We start from the raw sequence: 18282 nt of genomic DNA, 5'->3' as shown, positions 1-18282 counted from the left end.
ATGGGCATCAGTATCAGACAGACTTGAATTTGAATCCAGGCCTCTCCATTATTGGACCCTAGGCAGATAACGTTCTCTCTGTAAGCCTCAATGTTCTCATCAATAAAATGGGAATCGTTCCCTCCCTCAGTGTTACTGGTGGGATTCAATGAGATAATAGGTATACTACAGACTCTGCCATGCAGCAGTGACAATGATAACAACATCTCTACGAGGCAGGCACTGTTATCTACCCATTTTGCAGATGAGAAAAAAGAGGCACAGAAAGGTAAATGAACATGCACAAGGTCCTACAAATATGATGGAACGGTGGTGGATTCGAACCCAGGTGTCCCGACTACAGTTACTGCTCTCAATCCTTATTCCACAGCAGTGCTACTCAGAGTGTGTACACCCATTTTACCCATCCGTGACCAGGTAAGTCAACCTCACACTCAATTTCTGTACTTCCCTCACTGGGGACAGACAACAAGTCATTCTCGAACTGGCACTGATTCATAGACCACATGCTGAGTAGCACTGCTCTCCATCACCTCTGTGGATGATGATGTTATTTGTATTAATATCTTGGCTCTCTACATCATGCTGGCCCTGCTCTACATGCTTTACATGTCTCAAGTCATTTCATCTTCCCAAAGGCTCTATGTGGTAGGCACTATGATTATCGCATCTTGAGCTGGGGAATCTGGAGTGCTTCGACGTGGAGTCACCGCCCACGGCATCTCAGCTAGAACGTGGAGCTAGGATTGGAACCAGCACCCAAACTGTGCTGGTCCCCTTGCTTTTCTTCCCGCCAGATTAGAGGCTCCAGGCAAAGGCCACTCCGAGTCCTGCCTGTCCACCAAAAAGCAGGGGACAGTGCACACAGCCCAGAGTGAATGCTTTCCAAACACTTCCCACATACTCTGCTGGGCTGGTGGAAAACGGCGCAAACTGAGGCCCCCCGAGGAGAGCATCCTAGGAATGAAGTGGTCTATTTTTGTACTTTTATTTTTAAAAGTCAATTTCTATTTAGAATAAAGTATCTTTGAAGAGCGAGAGTAGGGTTAAATCAATGAAAATAATCTATTTTTGCAATGTCTCATGATACCTTTGGTGTCCTTCCACATCTGAGCCCTGTCTCTGTGGGATGCCTCGTCTCCAAGTCTGAGTGGCATCCGAGTTACGATATGGGGAGAGGCTGGCAGCCCTGAGCTCCCCTTTTTGTCTCTGCTCTTGTCCCTCCCTGGGCATAACCCAGGCTGGCTGGTTGACCTCCATGCCCTGCTTCTCTATTATGCATCTCTGATCTCAAAAGAAATGAAGATCTGTCCTCAACTTTCCATTTTATCTCAGAGACACCAATCTGCTAAATTCACCCAGATAGGTTTTAGTTCATTGTCTTAGAGTTTTTTCTGTTTTGGCTTTTGGAGCCAGAAAGATGCCCAAGTGTTTTTCCGCAGATTGATCACTAAGTCCACTTATTTCTAACGTACACTATGAACTTTAATGGATGGATACATTTTATTGTCAGTTTTCTGCCCCATTAGCCATCACCCCCAATAGATAAAGTAATTTATCATAAAAGAATAATATTATGATATGATTATGACATATCAAATGTTTCACAGTTTGCCCAGTACTTTTCACATATTATTAACATTTGGCCTCTCTAATAATTAGCCTATGGGTGGGTAATGACCTTCAGGTGGGTAAGGCAGAAATTAACTTGCTCCCGGTTTCACAAATGCAGAAACTAGGCGAGGTTCAAAGAGGTTCCACTATTTGCCAAAGGGCACAAAGCTGGTATGTGGCAAGACTAAGAACCTCTGACACTGGTCATCAGACTTCAAATCCTGGGATGATTCAAACTCTCTGTTACCTACTGGGACTAAGGCTTATTAGAAAGGGTTTCATTAAGCCAAAGTTTCCTCACCTGTACAATAGGGACAGCAATACCCTGCTGAGTGGGAGGGCAAAATAAGATAACGGCTATTGGTATCATTTACAAACACACTCTAGACCACTGACATCAATAAGGAGGGAGGCTCAGCTCTGTTGCTTTTCTCCTAGGTCACTCTCTTTCTCGTTGTGTGCTGCCAGTTTGACTCAGCACCAGTTTGATGAGGGCACAGAGGTCTGAGCCTGTAAATGTGATCATGCCCAGAGAATGGCATAAGCTGGAAATTCCTCCACGGTTCTGGGAAACTCCATCTCCTTTGCCCTCCACCAGGACCTTGATATTCTGGGCCAGGCAACTAATGCAGTGTGTGGGATGCATGTTGATGCCTTGGAACTAACTTCCCAAATTGCTTTCATGCAACTTCGGGTGGCCCCAGAAAGTGGTGAAACGGGTCACTCCTCAAAGTCCATTTTTAAAACAGATGGACATGATCTGAAAGCTTGGCTTGAGTTTCCACCCTGTGCTAGAGACCATTACTGGCCAGTCCTCCCCGACCACACACTATGTGGCTACTAGAAAATGCAAAATTACACATGTGGCTTGCATTATATTTCTATAAAGAATTATGCTCTAGGCACGTGTACATGACAACAGGGTGGGATTGGAAAGTTACAACATGACCTAGAGCTACTGCATTGTTCTCAAATGAAGGGGCTGTGGGTCCCGAGTCCAACAAAGCCCCCCACTTTCTCACTGGGGGTCAGACTCCCCTGCTCACCTGTTATACAGCTGCTGGGAACTGAACGTGTAGAGCACATACAGGGTGTTTCCCGCCAGAAAGGCTAAGATCCACAAAATGACCAGCACCGACCTCTTCTCCTAGAGACAAAGCAAGAGATCTGTGGGGATGCTGAAACGCCAAAGGTGCACCTGGCAGAATATTCCAGAATGTTCCCCGACAAGGGGCAACTTTTCCCTTTCTCAAAGGTTTGGAGGAAGCAGGGCTAATGGTGAAAGGAAGGGCACTGGCATCTTTCCATCCCACTGGAACCTAAGGGATGGTTACAGAGAAGGTAACAGAAATGTGTGAACCTGCTTGGAGAACTATCCAGAGAGTCAGGAGGGCACCATGGTTAGCAAAACAGATTCTGGAGCTGGGTGGCCTGGGTTCAAATCCTTGGTCTATTATCTGGAGGTTGTCCAACCCTGGGCAATTACTTAAACTCTCTACATTTCTCTTTACTTGTCTGTAAAATGGGTATACATTGTATCTCTCTTATAGAGTCTGAGAATTAATGCACATGAACTGCTTAGAACAGTGCCTGGCATGTAAGAAATGTTAGTTTACATTTGCTGTTAGGAACTGAGGCACAGAGAAATTAAGTAACTCTGGCTCAAGGGCACATGTTTTAAGCTCCGGTGCCCTCATTAAAAAATGAGGTTTTGGGACTTCCCTGGTGGCGCAGTGGTTAAGAATCCGCCTGCCAATGCAAGGGACATGGGTTTGAGCCCTGGTCCGGGAAGACCCCACATGCTGTGGAGCAACTAAGCCTGTGCGCCACAACTACTGAAGCCCATGCGCCAGAGCCCATGCTCCACAACAAGAGAAGCCACCGCAATGAGAAGCCCGCGCACCACAACGAAGAGTACCCCCGCTCGCCACAACTAGAGAAAGCCCACGCGCAGCAACGAAGACCCAACGCAGCCGAAAATAAATAAATAAAAAAAAAATTTTTTTTTTAAATGAGGTTTTGTTAAGGATTAAGTAAACTTGATAAATGTAAACATTCAGTCTGGTACAGGCTCACATTTCAGGCTCACTAAATGGCAGGACTTGTTGTTTTGACTTTACAACCCAGCAGTAGATTCAGATCGACAGGTTGGAAACTTCTGTTCTAACTTTTTCTGGCATGGACCTTTGGGCTACTGCCCTGGACTGACCATTCAACATAGGGCCACATTTATAGGATTAAATTCAAACTCGTACACATGGATGTCAAAGCCCTTTGCAATCTAGCCCCGTTTCTCTTTCTCCAGCCTTGTTTCTGATTAGTCCCCAGGAAGACAAGCTGGGAAACCTTCTCATTTTGCTGTTTCTCAGCAGTCTCTCAGCCTGACAGCAACCTGAGGAAATTTCTAGAGGAGGCGTAGAGCAGGGCATTCCTGCCTGTGTACCCTGGGATACATAATCAGACCGCCGTGCTGCTGACAAGCTGAAAAGCTTGTCTTTTCCTGGACCAGGGCGGCTGCATTGCTGGAATAAGATGAGGTCATAACTTTCCCAGTGTAACCTTCCCTGTGGTTTCGGTAAATGCTCCACTGTCTCCAGACACAGCTCAGAGCTCAACACACTGTTACAACACACATTTCCATAGCGCAGACGAAATAAATGCATCTCCATCCACCCATTATTCCAGGAGTGGTCAAGGTTAACGGCCTGAGAAACCACCTCCAACCAACCAACTGCTCTTATCAATGTGATTAATCCACTCGGCAGCCCTTTTTATGCCAATAAATAATAGATTCCGGTTTAATCCCCTGTAAATCCAAACCAAAAGTGGAAGAGAAAGGGAATTAGCAATGCCCCGAGAAGCCAGACTCTGAAGGACAAATGGGGTACTTCTCCAGTAGTAAGTTGAGATTCCTAAACTGACTAAGAGTCATGCAGACTCCCTTCCACTGAAATATACACAGACAGGCAAATCATCACCTGTGTCTTCATAGGGTTCAAAGACCCCTAGAAGCCTGTCCATGGATACAGGCATCCCCTTGCCCCTAAAATTAAAGTCAAGGCACCACGCGGATGTTACTGCATCTGAGAAAGAGCCAGCCCCAATAGCCTCCACTATGACATTGAGCAACCTTCTGTTCTAATAGCAGCAGAAAGGGGTCTGCATGAAGAAGATGAGACTAAAGGTCAAGAAGAACCTCTGGCTCCATGCCCAACTCCAGACTTCAATGTGCTCATGTATCAAATAAAGACTGAGCTGGCATCTGTGCCTCATGGACGCCTAGGTGCTTCTGAGAAAGCAGATGACCCCAAAGCAGGGTCAGAGAGGATGGTGGCTATTATAGGATCACATGTGCAGCAGAAAACATAGGCTTGTTAAAAATAGCTCAATTAAGTTGTTCCTATGAGCCAGGCACTGCACTAAACACCTTCCATGAACCATCTCCTTTAATCCTCTCGATGGGTGTATGAAGTTGGTGTGGCAGTTCCTTTTCCAGAGGTGGCACCTGAGGCTGAGATCAGCGAGGTAACCCATCCAAGGGCTTGCAGGAGGGTGGAGGAGCTGGAATTTGAATCTGGGGGGGAGTACAGGCTCTGGGTTCAATGCCTGGGTTCATATCCTGATGACACCCTTCACGCTGGCTGTGTGGCCTTAGGCAAGAAACTTACGGCTTAGCCAAGAAATTCTGGGCCACTGTTTCCTCATTGGGAAAATGAGTTCAGAATGATTTTGCCTCCCTCCCAGGTTGCTGGGATGAATCTGCAAGAGGAGCTGTGTAATGGGTCCAGCACCGTGCTGGACACGGTTAGTGCTCGGCAGATATCAGAGGGCATTCGGGATGATGGTGGTGAAGCCGTAGGGCCACCCAGCAGTGCCCGTGGGGCGGCCTTAACCATGAGCGTGGGTTGGAAGTGAGCTAACTGATTGAATGCCGGGAGGATAAGGGGAATGGGCCAGGGGCCCATGGGGAGAGGCTGCTGTTGGAAGGGAGAAGGATGGCACATCCAGGGATCTGCCCAGGGTGGGCGGCAGAAGAATGGCCTCCCAAAGGTGTTCCTGTCCTAATCCCTGCAACCTGTGAATATGTTAGGTTACATGGCAAAGGGCAATAAAGGTTGCAGGTGGAATTAAGTTTGCTAATCAGCTGACCCTGTGTGGGGGACAGTCTCCTGGATTACCCGGGGGGGGTCCAATGTAATCACAAGGGTCTGTAAAAGTGGAAGAGGGAGACAGAAGAGGAGAGTCAGAGGGAGATGTGTCTATGGAGGGATGGTCACAGAGATGCAATGTTGCTGGCTCGAAGGAGGAGGAAGGGGCCATGAGCCAACGAATGTGGGTGACTTCTAGAACCTGGAAAAGACAAGGGTCCTCTGAACCCTTCAGAAGGAACATAGTCCTGTTGACACTTTGAACTTAGGCTAGAGGGACCCACTTCAGGCTTTTGATCTACAGAACTGTGAGTAATCCTTTTGTGTTATTTTAAGCCACCGAGTTTGTGGTCATTTGTTACAGCAGCCCCAGGAGAGTAATTTACCAGGTGACTCACCTTTAGAGAGACCTGTTCCCGGAGCGTGGAGTTGGCATAGGCGAAGGTGCTGGCCATCCCAATGCACACGGCAATGCCTGCAGGACAGAGGAGGGGCCGAGAACACCCATTTAGACTCGTCAGGCCTGGCCCGGGCTTACTAGGGACACATCCCTGGTCCCCTCGGGGTTGATACGCTAACCACAGAGGAGAGAGAAAAATCCCACGTCTGGGGCATTTGAGCTGCCATGTGTATCACTGGGAACCCCAAGCCACTCTGAGAAGAGGCCTCTGACTTAGGGATGGGATTGAGGCCACGGTGGGCGTATTTTATAGAACCAGTTAGAAGCATCGGCTGTGCAGTCTGGTAAGACCTGTGTTCAAATCTCGGCTGGGACTAATCACTGCACCTCTCTGAGCCCCAGTTTCCTCCTCTGTAAAACAGACAGAATAATAACAGTACTTAACTCAAGGAGGGGTACTGCTTACAGTGTACAATCTCTACCAGTTAGTAAGTGGTGCCTATTATTATTTCTACTTTCAAAAAGAATCTGAGGCACGTTATTTGTAATAAAAGCATATGTAGAAAAAGACCACAACACCATAAGAAATTGAAGTTTCATGTTAAAGGGGAAAGAATTCCTAGCTGACCAGGAAAATATGACCCTTGCAGAGTAGGGAAAAAGAACTGAATTTTATTCCACAATTCAGCAAGCTACCATCGTGGAATTCTCCCTAAATAGGGATTTTCGAATCCTACTTTTTGTTCCCTGTGGAAAGGATTCTGCTTTCACATGACATGCAGAGTTCCCACACTTGGAGTTCACTTTTACTTTTTAAATAGTATGTGTGTTCCAGGCATTCTTCCAGATCTACTTTGTAAAAGATGTGTTTCTTCATTAAAAACATATAAAATCAAAACCAGTAACCCCACAATCTCTTCTTGTACTCTTCTCTTTGATCAAACAAAAAAACCTGCCAACTGAGAAACAAAATGACCAAACTTGAGAATAAAAATTAGTGGTGAGTTTGCTGGAATTCAGGGTAAGGGAGAACATGCCAGGTTCCATTTCTAGGAATAAAAAGGGAGGGACTGACATGGTAGCACCCCAAAAAGGAAGGAGTGATCTGAGTCAGCTGGAACCCACCAGAAAGGGGCAAATGAGACACAAACGATGGCCTAAACTCCTCTAGATATTTCTTGTGGGATGTAATAAGCCATGAGACAGTAATTAGTACTGTAATTTCTACCATAAGATAAAAACAATAGCCTAAGCTCTCCAGGGCACGGCAACATCATGATCTAATAACAGTACGTAACAGATAATAACAACAGTGGACCAGAAACCACATTAATTGAATGTTAAGTGTGTGTCAGGTGCTAGGCTAAGCACTGCATGAATCATTATCTTACTTCCTAATAATAATAACAGGTAGTATTTACTGAGCACTTGCTATGTGCAGGGTTCTATGTTAAGTATCTTACATGTATTAATAATGAATATAATAAAAATAATAATCTACACTTGCATAGCACTTACTCTCTGCCAGGCACTGTCCTCAGTGCTTTACATATGTTTACTCATTTAACCTCACTCAATCTCACGAAGGCAGATGCTGTTCATATACTATAATAGTATCTGTAACATACTATTATAGTCTATGTATAGCTATAATACATATGTAATAGTATTTGTAATAGTACATATACTATTTTAACCCCCATTTTATGGATGATTGGACTGAGGCACAGAGAGGTTAAATAATGTACCCAGCGTCACACAGCTAGGAAGGGGGCAGAGCCCAGGTTCAGACCCAAGCAGTCTGAACTCCTGGGTAGTACACTCTATTCCTTCACATCACCCAACCAGCTATGGAAGTTTCTACCACAACCCCGCTGGAGAGGTGACGAATCTGAGACTCGAAGAATGTGAGTGGCTTGCCCCAAGTCACACAGCTAGTCGGCCAGGATTTGAACCCAGGTCTGACTCAGAATCCTGGACTCCTAAGGACTTTGCACCATAAGGACCTCTACTGCCTTCCTTTGGCACTTGGGATGGAGACCCCACCCCCCTACCCAACGGGTGAGGCGGCAGTCTTTGAGCCCTGCACCCCTCCACACTCACCAAGCTTATGCTGGAAGCACACTTTGGCCAGGAGGATGAGGATGAAGGGCAGCCCTTTCTGGAGCCAGCAGATCACGGCCTTCAGCTCGGACAGGGCCGGGGCAGGCGTCCCGGGCTGCTCGTCGCCTGCCTCGTCGGAGTGCGCGCGGTGGTCCCCGCCCACGTGCTGCAGCAGGGAGCCCCCGCGGTGGCCGCCATGGTGGAAGTGGTGGTGGGGCTGGCGGTGGTGGTAGGCGCCCCCCTCACCGCGGCCCCCGCCTTCCTCCCTGGATGTGGGCATCTGGAGGAACACGTCCCCGCCGCCCGCCGCGGCCCCCAACACCAGGCTGGACGGGAAAGGGGTGGCGGGGAGGCTGCCTGTCGGGAGGCCCGATAAGCCGGAGAAGAGCGCTGGCGGGGAGGCCGCTTCTGCCTTCAGACTCTCAAAGACTCCGCCTTCGTCCACACTCGCCTCAGAGCTGAGCGCTTGACTGCGATTTCTGGGCCGGAAGGGAGGAGAAAGCCCCCACCAAGTCAGGCAGTGGAGGATGGGGGGCAAATGACCCTATCAATGATGTTATGGGCCGAATTGGGGCCCCTGCCCCAGGAAAATCATATGTTGAGACCCTAACCCCCACTCCTCAGCCTGTGACAGTTTTTGAAGACAGGGCTTTTGCAGAGGTAAGTGAAAATGAGATCATTAGGGCCAGCCTTAATCCAATATGACTGGTGTCCTTATAAGAGGAGGAAATTTGGACACAGACACGCTGGAGGGAAGACGATGTGAAGACACAGAGAGAAGGTGCCCATCTGTAAGCCAAGAAGAGAGGCCTCAGAAGAAACCAACCCTGCCGATGCTTTGATCTTGGACCTCCAGCCTCCCGAATTGTAGAAAATAAATTTCTGTAGTTTAAGCCACCTAGACTGTGATACCTTGTCACCCTGCAGCTCTAGCAAACTAATATAAGTAATAATAGCAATAGGGTCATAATCTTTACTGAAATTTTACTATGTGCCAGATACTTTTCTAAGTGCTTTCCATTAATTAACTCATTAAATCTTCCTATCAACCCTGTGAACTAGGTACTAATAATACCATCTTACAGATCAAGAAACTGAGGCACAGAAAAAAGTAACTTGTCCAGGATCACACAGCTGGTAAGGTATGGAACAGGGAAGAGTCAAACCCAGGAAGGCTACCTCTGGAGCCTGCTTTCTTAACCACTATACTTTACTGAAAAGGGAGCGCAGAGTCCTCTGATTCTAGAATAACCTCAGAAACTCAGGTACCCCTGGTTCTGTAATCTCCAAGTTCAATGATTCCCAGTTCCCAAGAGGATCCACCTTGGTCACAACTGGTATTTGGAGGGCAGCAGAAAGTAATGGGAAGAAGATTTAATTGGAGAAGCCCACATTTGAATCCTAGCTCCACCCTTCCCAGGGGTCTTAACAATCCTGCGCTCAGTTTTCTCACCTGGAAAATGGGTATAAACACCATTCATGCATAGAATTCCTAGGCATCAAATTTAGAGTACCCCTTTCAGTGTACCTGGCACTTAGTAAATGGGAACTATTATCTCTAATCCCTATGGAAAACCTCCAGGGCCAACTGCCATTTCTAGTTCCAAGCACAGGCCTACTGTATTGGAATCAGGTAAAGGATGCTGATGCTCTTTCAGAGCCATTGCTGGAGGAGCAGAGAGCCTAGAGTTACCCTTCCAAGAATGGTGAGCCCCAAACTGGGTGCACTTTCCCATGAACACCATGCCCCGGAGTTCTGGATGTCATGTGTCTTCTCTTGGGCTTGTCCTTTTCGAATGGAATCAGTCTACACAACAGGTGGAGCTGATTAGCTCAATGTGCTGTGTCAGTGGGAGGGGCAAAGAGCCACCCTCCCTTCCTTATCTCACCCCAGAGTAGGGTTCCCAAGGAACCTCCACAGACCCCTATGGTACTCTAAATACATCCTGAGTTTACTGAAAGTGAGTGCTGAGTTCCACTCATCCTGTGGACCCCACAACCCAGGGCATACAACCCAGGTGCTTAATAAAAGTATGCTAGTTATCGGGGCAGTGGTTTAGAATCCGCCTGCCAATGCAGGGGACATGGGTTCGAGACCTGGTCTGGGAAGATCCCACATGCCGCACAGCAACTAAGCCCACGTGCCACAACTACTGAGCCTGCGCTCTAGAGCCTGCGTGCCACAACTACTGAAGCCTGCGTGCCACAACTACTGAAGCCTGTGTGCCCAGAGCCAGTGCTCCGCAACAAGAGAAGCCACTGCAATGAGAAGCTCGCGCACCCCAACAAAGAGTAGCCCTCCGCACCGCAACGAACAGTAGCCCCTGCTCTCCACAACTAAAGAAACCCTGCACGCAGCAATGAAGACGCAACGCAGCCATAAATAAATAAATTAATAATAATAAAGAAAAAGTATGCTAGTCATCATCCAGGCACAAAATGGCCCCAGAGGGAGGCTGCAGGGGAGGTTTTACACTGCTTTCACACTTGCTCTTATGTAATCTACTCTCCACTCAGAGACAAGGGTGCACTAAAACAAAAAAACAAAAAAGCCATATATCTGATTATTTCACTAACCCACTAAAAGGGCTTCCCATTCTCAACTCCTTCCTGCAGTCTCAGATAAACCCTATAGATAGGGACTAATATCATTTCCATTTTACAGATAAAGAAACCGAGGCTTAGAGAGATGAACTTGCCAGATATCTTGGATTATCTTGCCCTGAACTCCAATCTCACCATGTGCCCTTTTCTCACTGCCCAAGGGCTTCCCAGGGCAGGGCCTTTGCCCAGGCCGTCCCCTTCATGGGCTGTCCCCCAGCCCCACCCTGTGCCACCTAGGTAACGTATGCTCATCCCTCAGATTCTGGCTAGAAATCTCTCTTGCTCGGTGGAGCCGTGCCTGCCTGCTGGACAATGCCCGTCTCCTTGCTCTCTGTCCTCACTGCACTCTAGCCTCCCCTGCACAGGACTGATCATATTTATTGTTTTACTCCTTACCTGTGACTCTCAACCCTGGATGTACATGATAATAACTCGAGGGAGCTTTTGAAAAACACAGGTGCCCTGGACCCGATGTTGACCAACTGAATCAAAATCTTTGGGGTTGGGCCTCAGCACCCCTATTTCTTCGGAGCTTTCCGGGTGATTCTAACATGCAGTCAGCACTGAGAACGGCACTTGAGACTGGGCCCTGCTCCATAAGGTCAAAGACCATGACTGTTTGCTCCCCATTGGATTACCACTACCCAGCAAAATGCACCTCGTGCACAGAACATGCTCAATAAATATTATTTGAAAGAATGAATGAATAAGCATACTAAAGGCTCTGAGAAGGCCTGCAACTGAAAAAATTAACTTTGTTAAACCTAGTGTTTCTCAAACTTATTTGACCATGGAAAACCTATTCAATCTTGTAGAACACCTGTGAAACCCAGCAGGGGAGATGCCGGTCTGGAGAAATCTTGGGGTTGGCTTCTCTGGCCTTACAAACTTGACCCGGGGGTAAGTTATCATAAACCACCAGGTTTACACCCCAGCAAGGGGGGGAACTTGAAGATGGTTACCCACTCCCCCACCTCCCATGGCCCATCCCTCCTGGCTCCAAAAGCCCAGGGAACGTGTGGTCCTATTCTCTTGGGTTTGGGATAATAATAAAGATAGTATTAATAATGACAACAACAACTAACACCATGGCTATGATCCTCAAGGGGACCTGAGCTTTTTCTGCACTTCAAGAAGCTGCGCTCAGAAAGCAGGAGTCCTGGCAGGTGCCCACAGTGGCCGCCCTCTCTCCCCCACCGTCCCACAGGGACCTGGAAAGCCTCCTGTCTGCCTTGAGCTTGCCAGCACTCTGAGTCCACTGGGCTCAGGGGGCCTCCAGTAGAACAACCAGGGAAGACTCAACCCACCAAGGACCTTCTTATAGCTGGCCTCCTTTCTCTGGGCCTAAACGGGAAAGAATATTCCTTGGGGGGCAGAGGCTGAGCTTCCAACTTAACCACTTAAAGGCTAGAACGTGAGGTAGCCCGGGAGAAGAGTGAATCCATCCAGATAGGAGACAGAAGAAATGTGGTATCTCAAAGCACAGACTTTGCAGGGGTCAAATGGATCAGGGCCTGAATCTCAGTCCTGCCACTTCCTGGTTTTGTGACTTCAGGTAACTTACCCTCTCTGAGCCCCAGTTTCCTCATCGATAAAATGGTGATAAAAATAGTCCTCACTTCCATAGGCTAATGTGAGGGTGACACAAATAAGCACACAATACACAGTGGCCATTATTTCTCCAGCATGGTCTCTGTCCCCAGAGACCTCACCGTTCATTTGAGAGCAAAGAGTAATTCTGTCTTCAGAGGCTGGAAAAGCTCCAACAGCCATGCTTATTAGGTGGCGGGTTCTGTGTTTGTGTATCTTCACTCATTCACTCATTCATAAACAAACCTGAGTTTTCTGCCATTTATGGATGGGGAAACTGAGGCCTAGAGGTGAAGGTGCTTGCCAAAAGCAGCAAAGGGGGAAGTGGCTGAGCTGGGATATTGGACAAGGGTTGTCTGACTTAAGGCCAGTGCCCTTCTCTGCAGAACAGGCAGGCTTGACGGAAAACTCAATACTGGACTGGTGGGTACTTTGTGATTGTGCGGCCAATCTAAAGAATTGCAGGGGACTTGAAATGGGCTGTGAGGGAGGAAAAGCTTGGCTGCCTGTTCCTTGGATGTACGGTCCAGCAGGGTGAGGGGGTTGCAGCTGGGAGACTGTCACAACCTGAGAACAGGTCCCCATGGTCTGTACTCTCTTTGGCTTAAGTAGATAGAAGTTCTAGCTTATTAGTGTTTTAACTGCGTTTTCTTAGATTCTGTACTTGTCTATTTGGCATCTACACATTACAGGGTCAAACTAGTGGCCAAAGTTGTTTACAGCTCCCCTGTGGTCCAGAGCTCACATCTCCAACCACCTCCTTTATCTAATTCACATTCTCAGCCAATATTTCCTCTGCCCCAAATCACTCAGGGCCAGGTACAGACAACTAGAGACCACTCCTATAGCCTAGAGCCCACCAACATTATTCAAACTAGTCAATCCTAACCTGTTTCCCCTCCCCTACCTTACTCTGTGTGGAAAACACAATAAAAGCTGTGACCTATGCTTTCCCTTTGCTCCTTTCTGCCTCCTGGCTGACCCCGGTGGTGCTTCCCCATGTGGCCCTGCATAGGGCAACATGCTCCCTTCTCTTGGAAAATGCAAGTAATAAAAATCTTCTTTCAATGTCATCAGCCTCTCCATGTTGCCACTCAGACACCTCTATAAATTAAAATCCCCTGGGTACAATCATTGATACAATGAGTCAAGTGGATCACTGTTTGCACAGGCTTTGAGAATTACCATAAGAGCAACAGCAAGCTGTCACGTGTTGAGGATATGAGGCCATCGCTGTGCAAAGCAGTTTCCAATCAGATTTCCTCTGCTCTTCTAACAAGTAGCCCTGAGGGGCAGGTATTACTCATCCAGTTTTGGGTTGCCCTTGACCACCTGAAGCTCGGAGCCTCAGATGGAATGAGGGGATGCCTACCTTTCAGGTGGAACGTTATCCGTGTTGCTGCTGTGGCGTCTCTGCATCTTCCTTAAGACCTAAAAGTCAACACATGCATGAGCCAGAGTCTCCCAATATCCTCAGTGCCTGTCAGATCACCATGGTAACCATAAACAAGTACTACTTGTATCTTACTTCCCTAGAGCTCTCTGACATTTTGCAAACTGTGTGTCGGTCTGTTATGCCATTCAACCCTCAAATCAACATCCCGTCCCATGAAGAAAGTGTCATCAGCCCATTTCATGGATGAGAAGGATGAGACCGGAGCTGGAGGAAGTTCTCATGTCAGAGGAGAAAGAAGTGAACTGTAAAGCAAAGAGGTGCTGGAGGAGGTCAAGTGAGCAGCAGATTGACAGTTAGGAAACATGGACCCTGGACTGATGCCACCCCTAATTTGCTGTGTGACCCTGGACAAATCAGTAACCTCTCTGTGGCCTCAGACTCCCCATAGGTTAAATGGGAGAGGGGTGAAGTGTCTGAACTCAAAGCTTCCTTCCAGCCCTTACATTTAATACAGTGGTAAAGAAGATCTGAATTCTCATGGAGACACGTCACCTGGTTCACTGTGAGGAACCACAGGGACTTCAGAACTCCATGTTGACGACACCTGAGGTGGGCATTCAGGTGGGGATGTGACCACTGGATTCCAGAGAAAGCAGGCCTCTCCCTCCTCTTCCTCTCCAAAGGGATGCACGGGTCACAGGAGCTTACCAGAGGCTCCAAACCCTGGATGGAATAGAACACTTAAGTGAGTAGTCCACGGGATGCCTTGAACCTGAGAATAAGTCTTAGGGCTTCATGGGTAGTTATAAGCAGATGGTTCTGTTGCCTCCTTGTCCCTTGTTAGCCTTCCATTGATACCTTGTTGGGACTCCTGAGGACCGTTATGATCTGAATGTATTAATATCTTGTCCTATTGTCAAACTCTGAGTCATGATTGGGGAATACAGAAAATATATTTAAGGCCCTCCGCAGGCTACCCACTGCAATCAGAAAAAAATTCAAGCTCTGTTCCTGGCCTGCAGGCCTCACCTGTTCCCAGTCTCATTTGCCCCCACTCTCCTCCAACCACACCGGCCTTTTCGTTTTTCAAATGTGCCAGCTTGTCCCTGCCTCCGGGCCTTTTTACTTGCTGTTCCTTCTCCCTAGAATGCTTTTCCTTCTGGCTAGCTCCTTCAGGACAAATGTCACCTCCTTCCAGAGGCCTTCTCCTCTCACCCTCCTGACCCAACATACATTGCCCCGTTTTACCTTCTTCATAGCACTTATCATTTATTTACATGTTTGCATATTTATTTATGACCTGTCTTCCATTAGAGTGTGAATGCCACAAAAGCAAGGATCGGTCTGCCTGGTTTGCCCTTCTGCTTCCACATCTAGAACACTGCCTGGCACAGAGTAGCACTCAACAAGTATTTATTCAATGAGCAAAACATCAATGGGTCTCTCACTTACCTTTTTCTACATCCCTTGCTCCCTCCCTGACGTCTCACTCTAGAGAAGAAATAAAGGCCAGAGACCTCCCATGAGTTGGTTTAGCTTCCTTGAATATTTTTTTTGTACCAGGACCAAAGATGGCGCTCTTAGTTCAGGGTCCCATAACGGGTTGTTGAGTGACTTCCTGATCCTGATCAGCCTTCTTCAGGGGACAGCATTGGTGTTACCAGGGCCACTGATTAGCGAGACAACCCACCAGCTAAGCCTCCTTTCTCTTTTGGAAAATCAGCCAAAAAACGGGTCAGTAGCACCATCTTCATATATGAAGGAAAGCTCATCCCCTAAATCTGTTTCAAGAACTTGCCATCTCGCCTTAATGCCCCCTCCCCCCGCAATGATTCCTCATCGCCTGCAAATCCTTGGGGAAAATAAAATACAGAATCTCGTTTCCATCCATAAATTTGACACAGCCTCCTAAGTAAAATACCCAAGATTCCACTTTCAGATGCTTGCTTTCGAAGGGGCTTCAGGTCCTGTGCTGGCAGCAGGCCGTACCTAATTATTCCAATATCGAATTCTGTAATAAAACGTTTGCACGTGGGATGCATCTGAATGACTGAATGAAATGCCTTTTTACCCTCTGCTCCATACACCGCGCTCCATCCCTAAGAAGGATTTCACCTGACTTTTCAATGTATGAGAGGTTTTAAGTTGCACCCCCGAGCCGTTATATGACTGCACCGAAATGCACGCAAGACAGCATCTCCTGCATCACTTGCATTGGAAGCAGGCAGGTGCGCTCCGTATACAATGCTGCAAGCGTTTTTCATTCCTGCAACCAAAGTTTACCGCGAAACGCCCCAAGACTGCAAGGGCAGGAGATTACGCTGACCATACCGGGGGGAAAAAATAACGTTCTCTTTTTACCTGCCCAGACGATTCGGCAATCACAGCGGCATCATTCTTGTGCTTCCAAGCCAATCACTCGCGCGGCCCGGGGAGCACCTGACTTCCGAGTGCTTCCGGCCTCTCCCCAGGTTCTTTCTCAGGTCGCGGCGCCCCGCGCTGAGACCCGGGCACAGCTCCACCGGCAGCACGCACACGATTGCCCGCCCCCTTCCCGGGATTCAGCCAATAGGAAGCCGCCTCTCTGCAGGGACCAATGAGGAGGAGGCCGAACGAGGCAGGCGGGTGACGCGAGAGGTGTGGAGGCAGTGCGTGGGGCGAGGTCACGTGGGGAGGCGCGGGGTGGTTGACGGGAGCTGGCTGGGCTGAGGGCCGCGGGGCCGGCGCCCGCCGCGAGCCATGGGGCTGCCGGCCGCGTAGGGGCCATGCCGCCCGGGCCCCGGGCCTGCCCCGCTTCGCGCCGGGATGGTGAACCTGGCGGCCATGGTGTGGCGGCGGCTCCTGCGGAAGAGGTGGGTGCTCGCCCTGGTCTTCGGGCTCTCGCTCGTCTACTTCCTCACCAGCACCTTCAAGCAGGTCAGTGGCCGCCCTCCCTCCCCGGGTGAGGGAAGCTGCCTCTGCAGCCGCGCTGCCCGAGTGTCCGGTGCGCCAGGCCGCCTGGTCCGTAGAGGTGGGCGTTCGTGTCCTGGGGCTGAGGACGGGCGAAGGGACCCGTTCATTTCGTTGGTAGGCCAGGGGCAGAGCTGGGACTCGAACCCGGTGCTGTGGGCCCTTACGCTGTGCTTGTTATCACCCTGAGGGCCGTCTCCTTGCCTCCTACCTGCCAGGCCGAGTGCTGAGCGGGGGCGAGCATTTCTCCCTTCTCCTCGCGGCCGTTCTGGGGGGCGGTGTCCCCGGGTTCCAGCGGGGGAACTCGAGACTGGGAAAGGTGGAGATGCCTGGGCCAGTAAGATGCCCAGCTGAGCTACGAAGCCAGCGCTGGTGTGCCTGGTTTTCATTTAATTTAGGGGCTCGGTTGTCCGGCAGGGAGACGCCTCAGGACCCACGAGGTGCTCTTTCTGTGAATAACGTGGTTGGGTGGAATTTTCTTTTCACCTTCCCATCCGCTTAGTTTTTCTTCTCTGTGCGAATTTGTGGGAGAAAAAGCAGGATGCTTTGGTGGGAAATGTTACCCAGAACATTGTCCTTTCGTTTAGAGGTCCAGTTCAGGCGTTTAGGGTTTTAGAAAGGGTGAGCATATGCCAGGGTGTACCCGGGACAGCCCTGGTTTATGCTCTTGCGCTGATGGAGTTAGAAAAGCTCCTCTTTTCATTCTCAAGGGTCATATTCGTATAAAATTTGTCAATGAATAGAAAAGAAATACTAAATGATACGGTCACCTTAGTTTTAGGAGATTGTAAAACGGAAAGTTAGGGAACCGTATCCCACCTCTCACCTCAGGCTGACAGGCTGAGTGTTATAAGCCTCTTCTGGTGATTGGGATGCCTTGGTGACATTCATGCAGACTAAGTGCTTGCACTTGTGTTTTCACAACTTCGCAGACGCCTGCTCATGGTCACGTGTTGTTCCTTCTCTGTCAGGTGGGTGCTGTAGTGACCCCGGACTCAGCCCTCTGCCTTCCTCGCAGCTGACCCAGCTCATCTCTAGCACCATTGGTTTAAATACCGGCTGTATGCTGTTGCTGCCCTGATTTCTAACTCTAGCCTAGACCTATCCAGAAACCCCAAGGTTCTTACATCCCGTTGCTTGCTTGACGTCCCTTTTTGAGTGCGTTGTCGGCTCCTCATACTTGGCCATAACAGAACTCCTGATTCTCCACCACCACTTCCTCTCCAGTCTTCCCAGCCTCACTGAGTGGCATTACCATTCCCCAGCCACAGATACCTTCTGCTTTTCCCTGTCTGGACCGCTGCAGTAGCCCACCAACAGGTCTCTGCTTCCTTTCTTATCCTACAGTCTATTCTCTACCCAGCAGGAGGAGTGATAATCTGAAAAGAAAAAAAAAAAAATCCCAGCACTCCCTTGTGTATAGTTAGTTCTTCTTTGGGTTCCTGTTGCACTCAGATAGAACTCCAGACTCCCGTTGC

General features: G+C 48.8%; 2 protein-coding genes across 47 annotated transcripts in view; one reads left to right on the top strand and one right to left on the bottom strand.

The window, feature by feature from the left end:
- Positions 1-16410, bottom strand: part of RNFT2 (ring finger protein, transmembrane 2) — a 62684-nt gene extending 46274 nt beyond the window's left edge. The window contains exons 1-6 of one of the 3 annotated variants that reach the window (XM_082355735.1): positions 16217-16410; positions 14408-14578; positions 13832-13890; positions 8266-8744; positions 6161-6237; positions 2661-2761 (exon numbers count right to left, since the gene is read on the bottom strand). In XM_082355735.1, the coding sequence (XP_082211861.1) occupies positions 2661-2761; positions 6161-6237; positions 8266-8744; positions 13832-13878 (704 nt within the window). In that variant the 5' untranslated portion in view covers positions 13879-13890; positions 14408-14578; positions 16217-16410. The remainder of the gene's footprint in view (positions 1-2660; positions 2762-6160; positions 6238-8265; positions 8745-13831; positions 13891-14407; positions 14579-16216) is intronic. The other 2 variants (XM_082355733.1, XM_082355734.1) reach the window with 2 other exon arrangements.
- An 86-nt stretch (positions 16411-16496) lies between these two features.
- The window catches only part of SPRING1 (SREBF pathway regulator in golgi 1), a 319961-nt gene continuing 318175 nt past the window's right edge, over positions 16497-18282 (top strand). For 23 of the 44 annotated variants that reach the window (XR_014234477.1, XR_014234478.1, XR_014234479.1 and 20 more), the window contains exon 1: positions 16508-16771. Coding sequence is in view for 36 of the 44 variants with exons in the window: in XM_082355754.1 (XP_082211880.1) it covers positions 16661-16771 (111 nt within the window). In the remaining 8 variants the exon portion in view is untranslated. Of the gene's footprint in view, positions 16772-18282 lie in introns of all 44 variants that reach the window. The other 21 variants (XR_014234481.1, XR_014234482.1, XR_014234483.1 and 18 more) reach the window with 5 other exon arrangements.

Source organism: Balaenoptera borealis, assembly GCF_965194805.1.
Source record: "Balaenoptera borealis genome assembly, chromosome: 14".
Taxonomy (NCBI): domain Eukaryota; kingdom Metazoa; phylum Chordata; class Mammalia; order Artiodactyla; family Balaenopteridae; genus Balaenoptera; species Balaenoptera borealis.
Note: the sequence above shows the minus strand (reverse complement) of the source record. Positions and strands in the feature narration are given on the sequence as shown.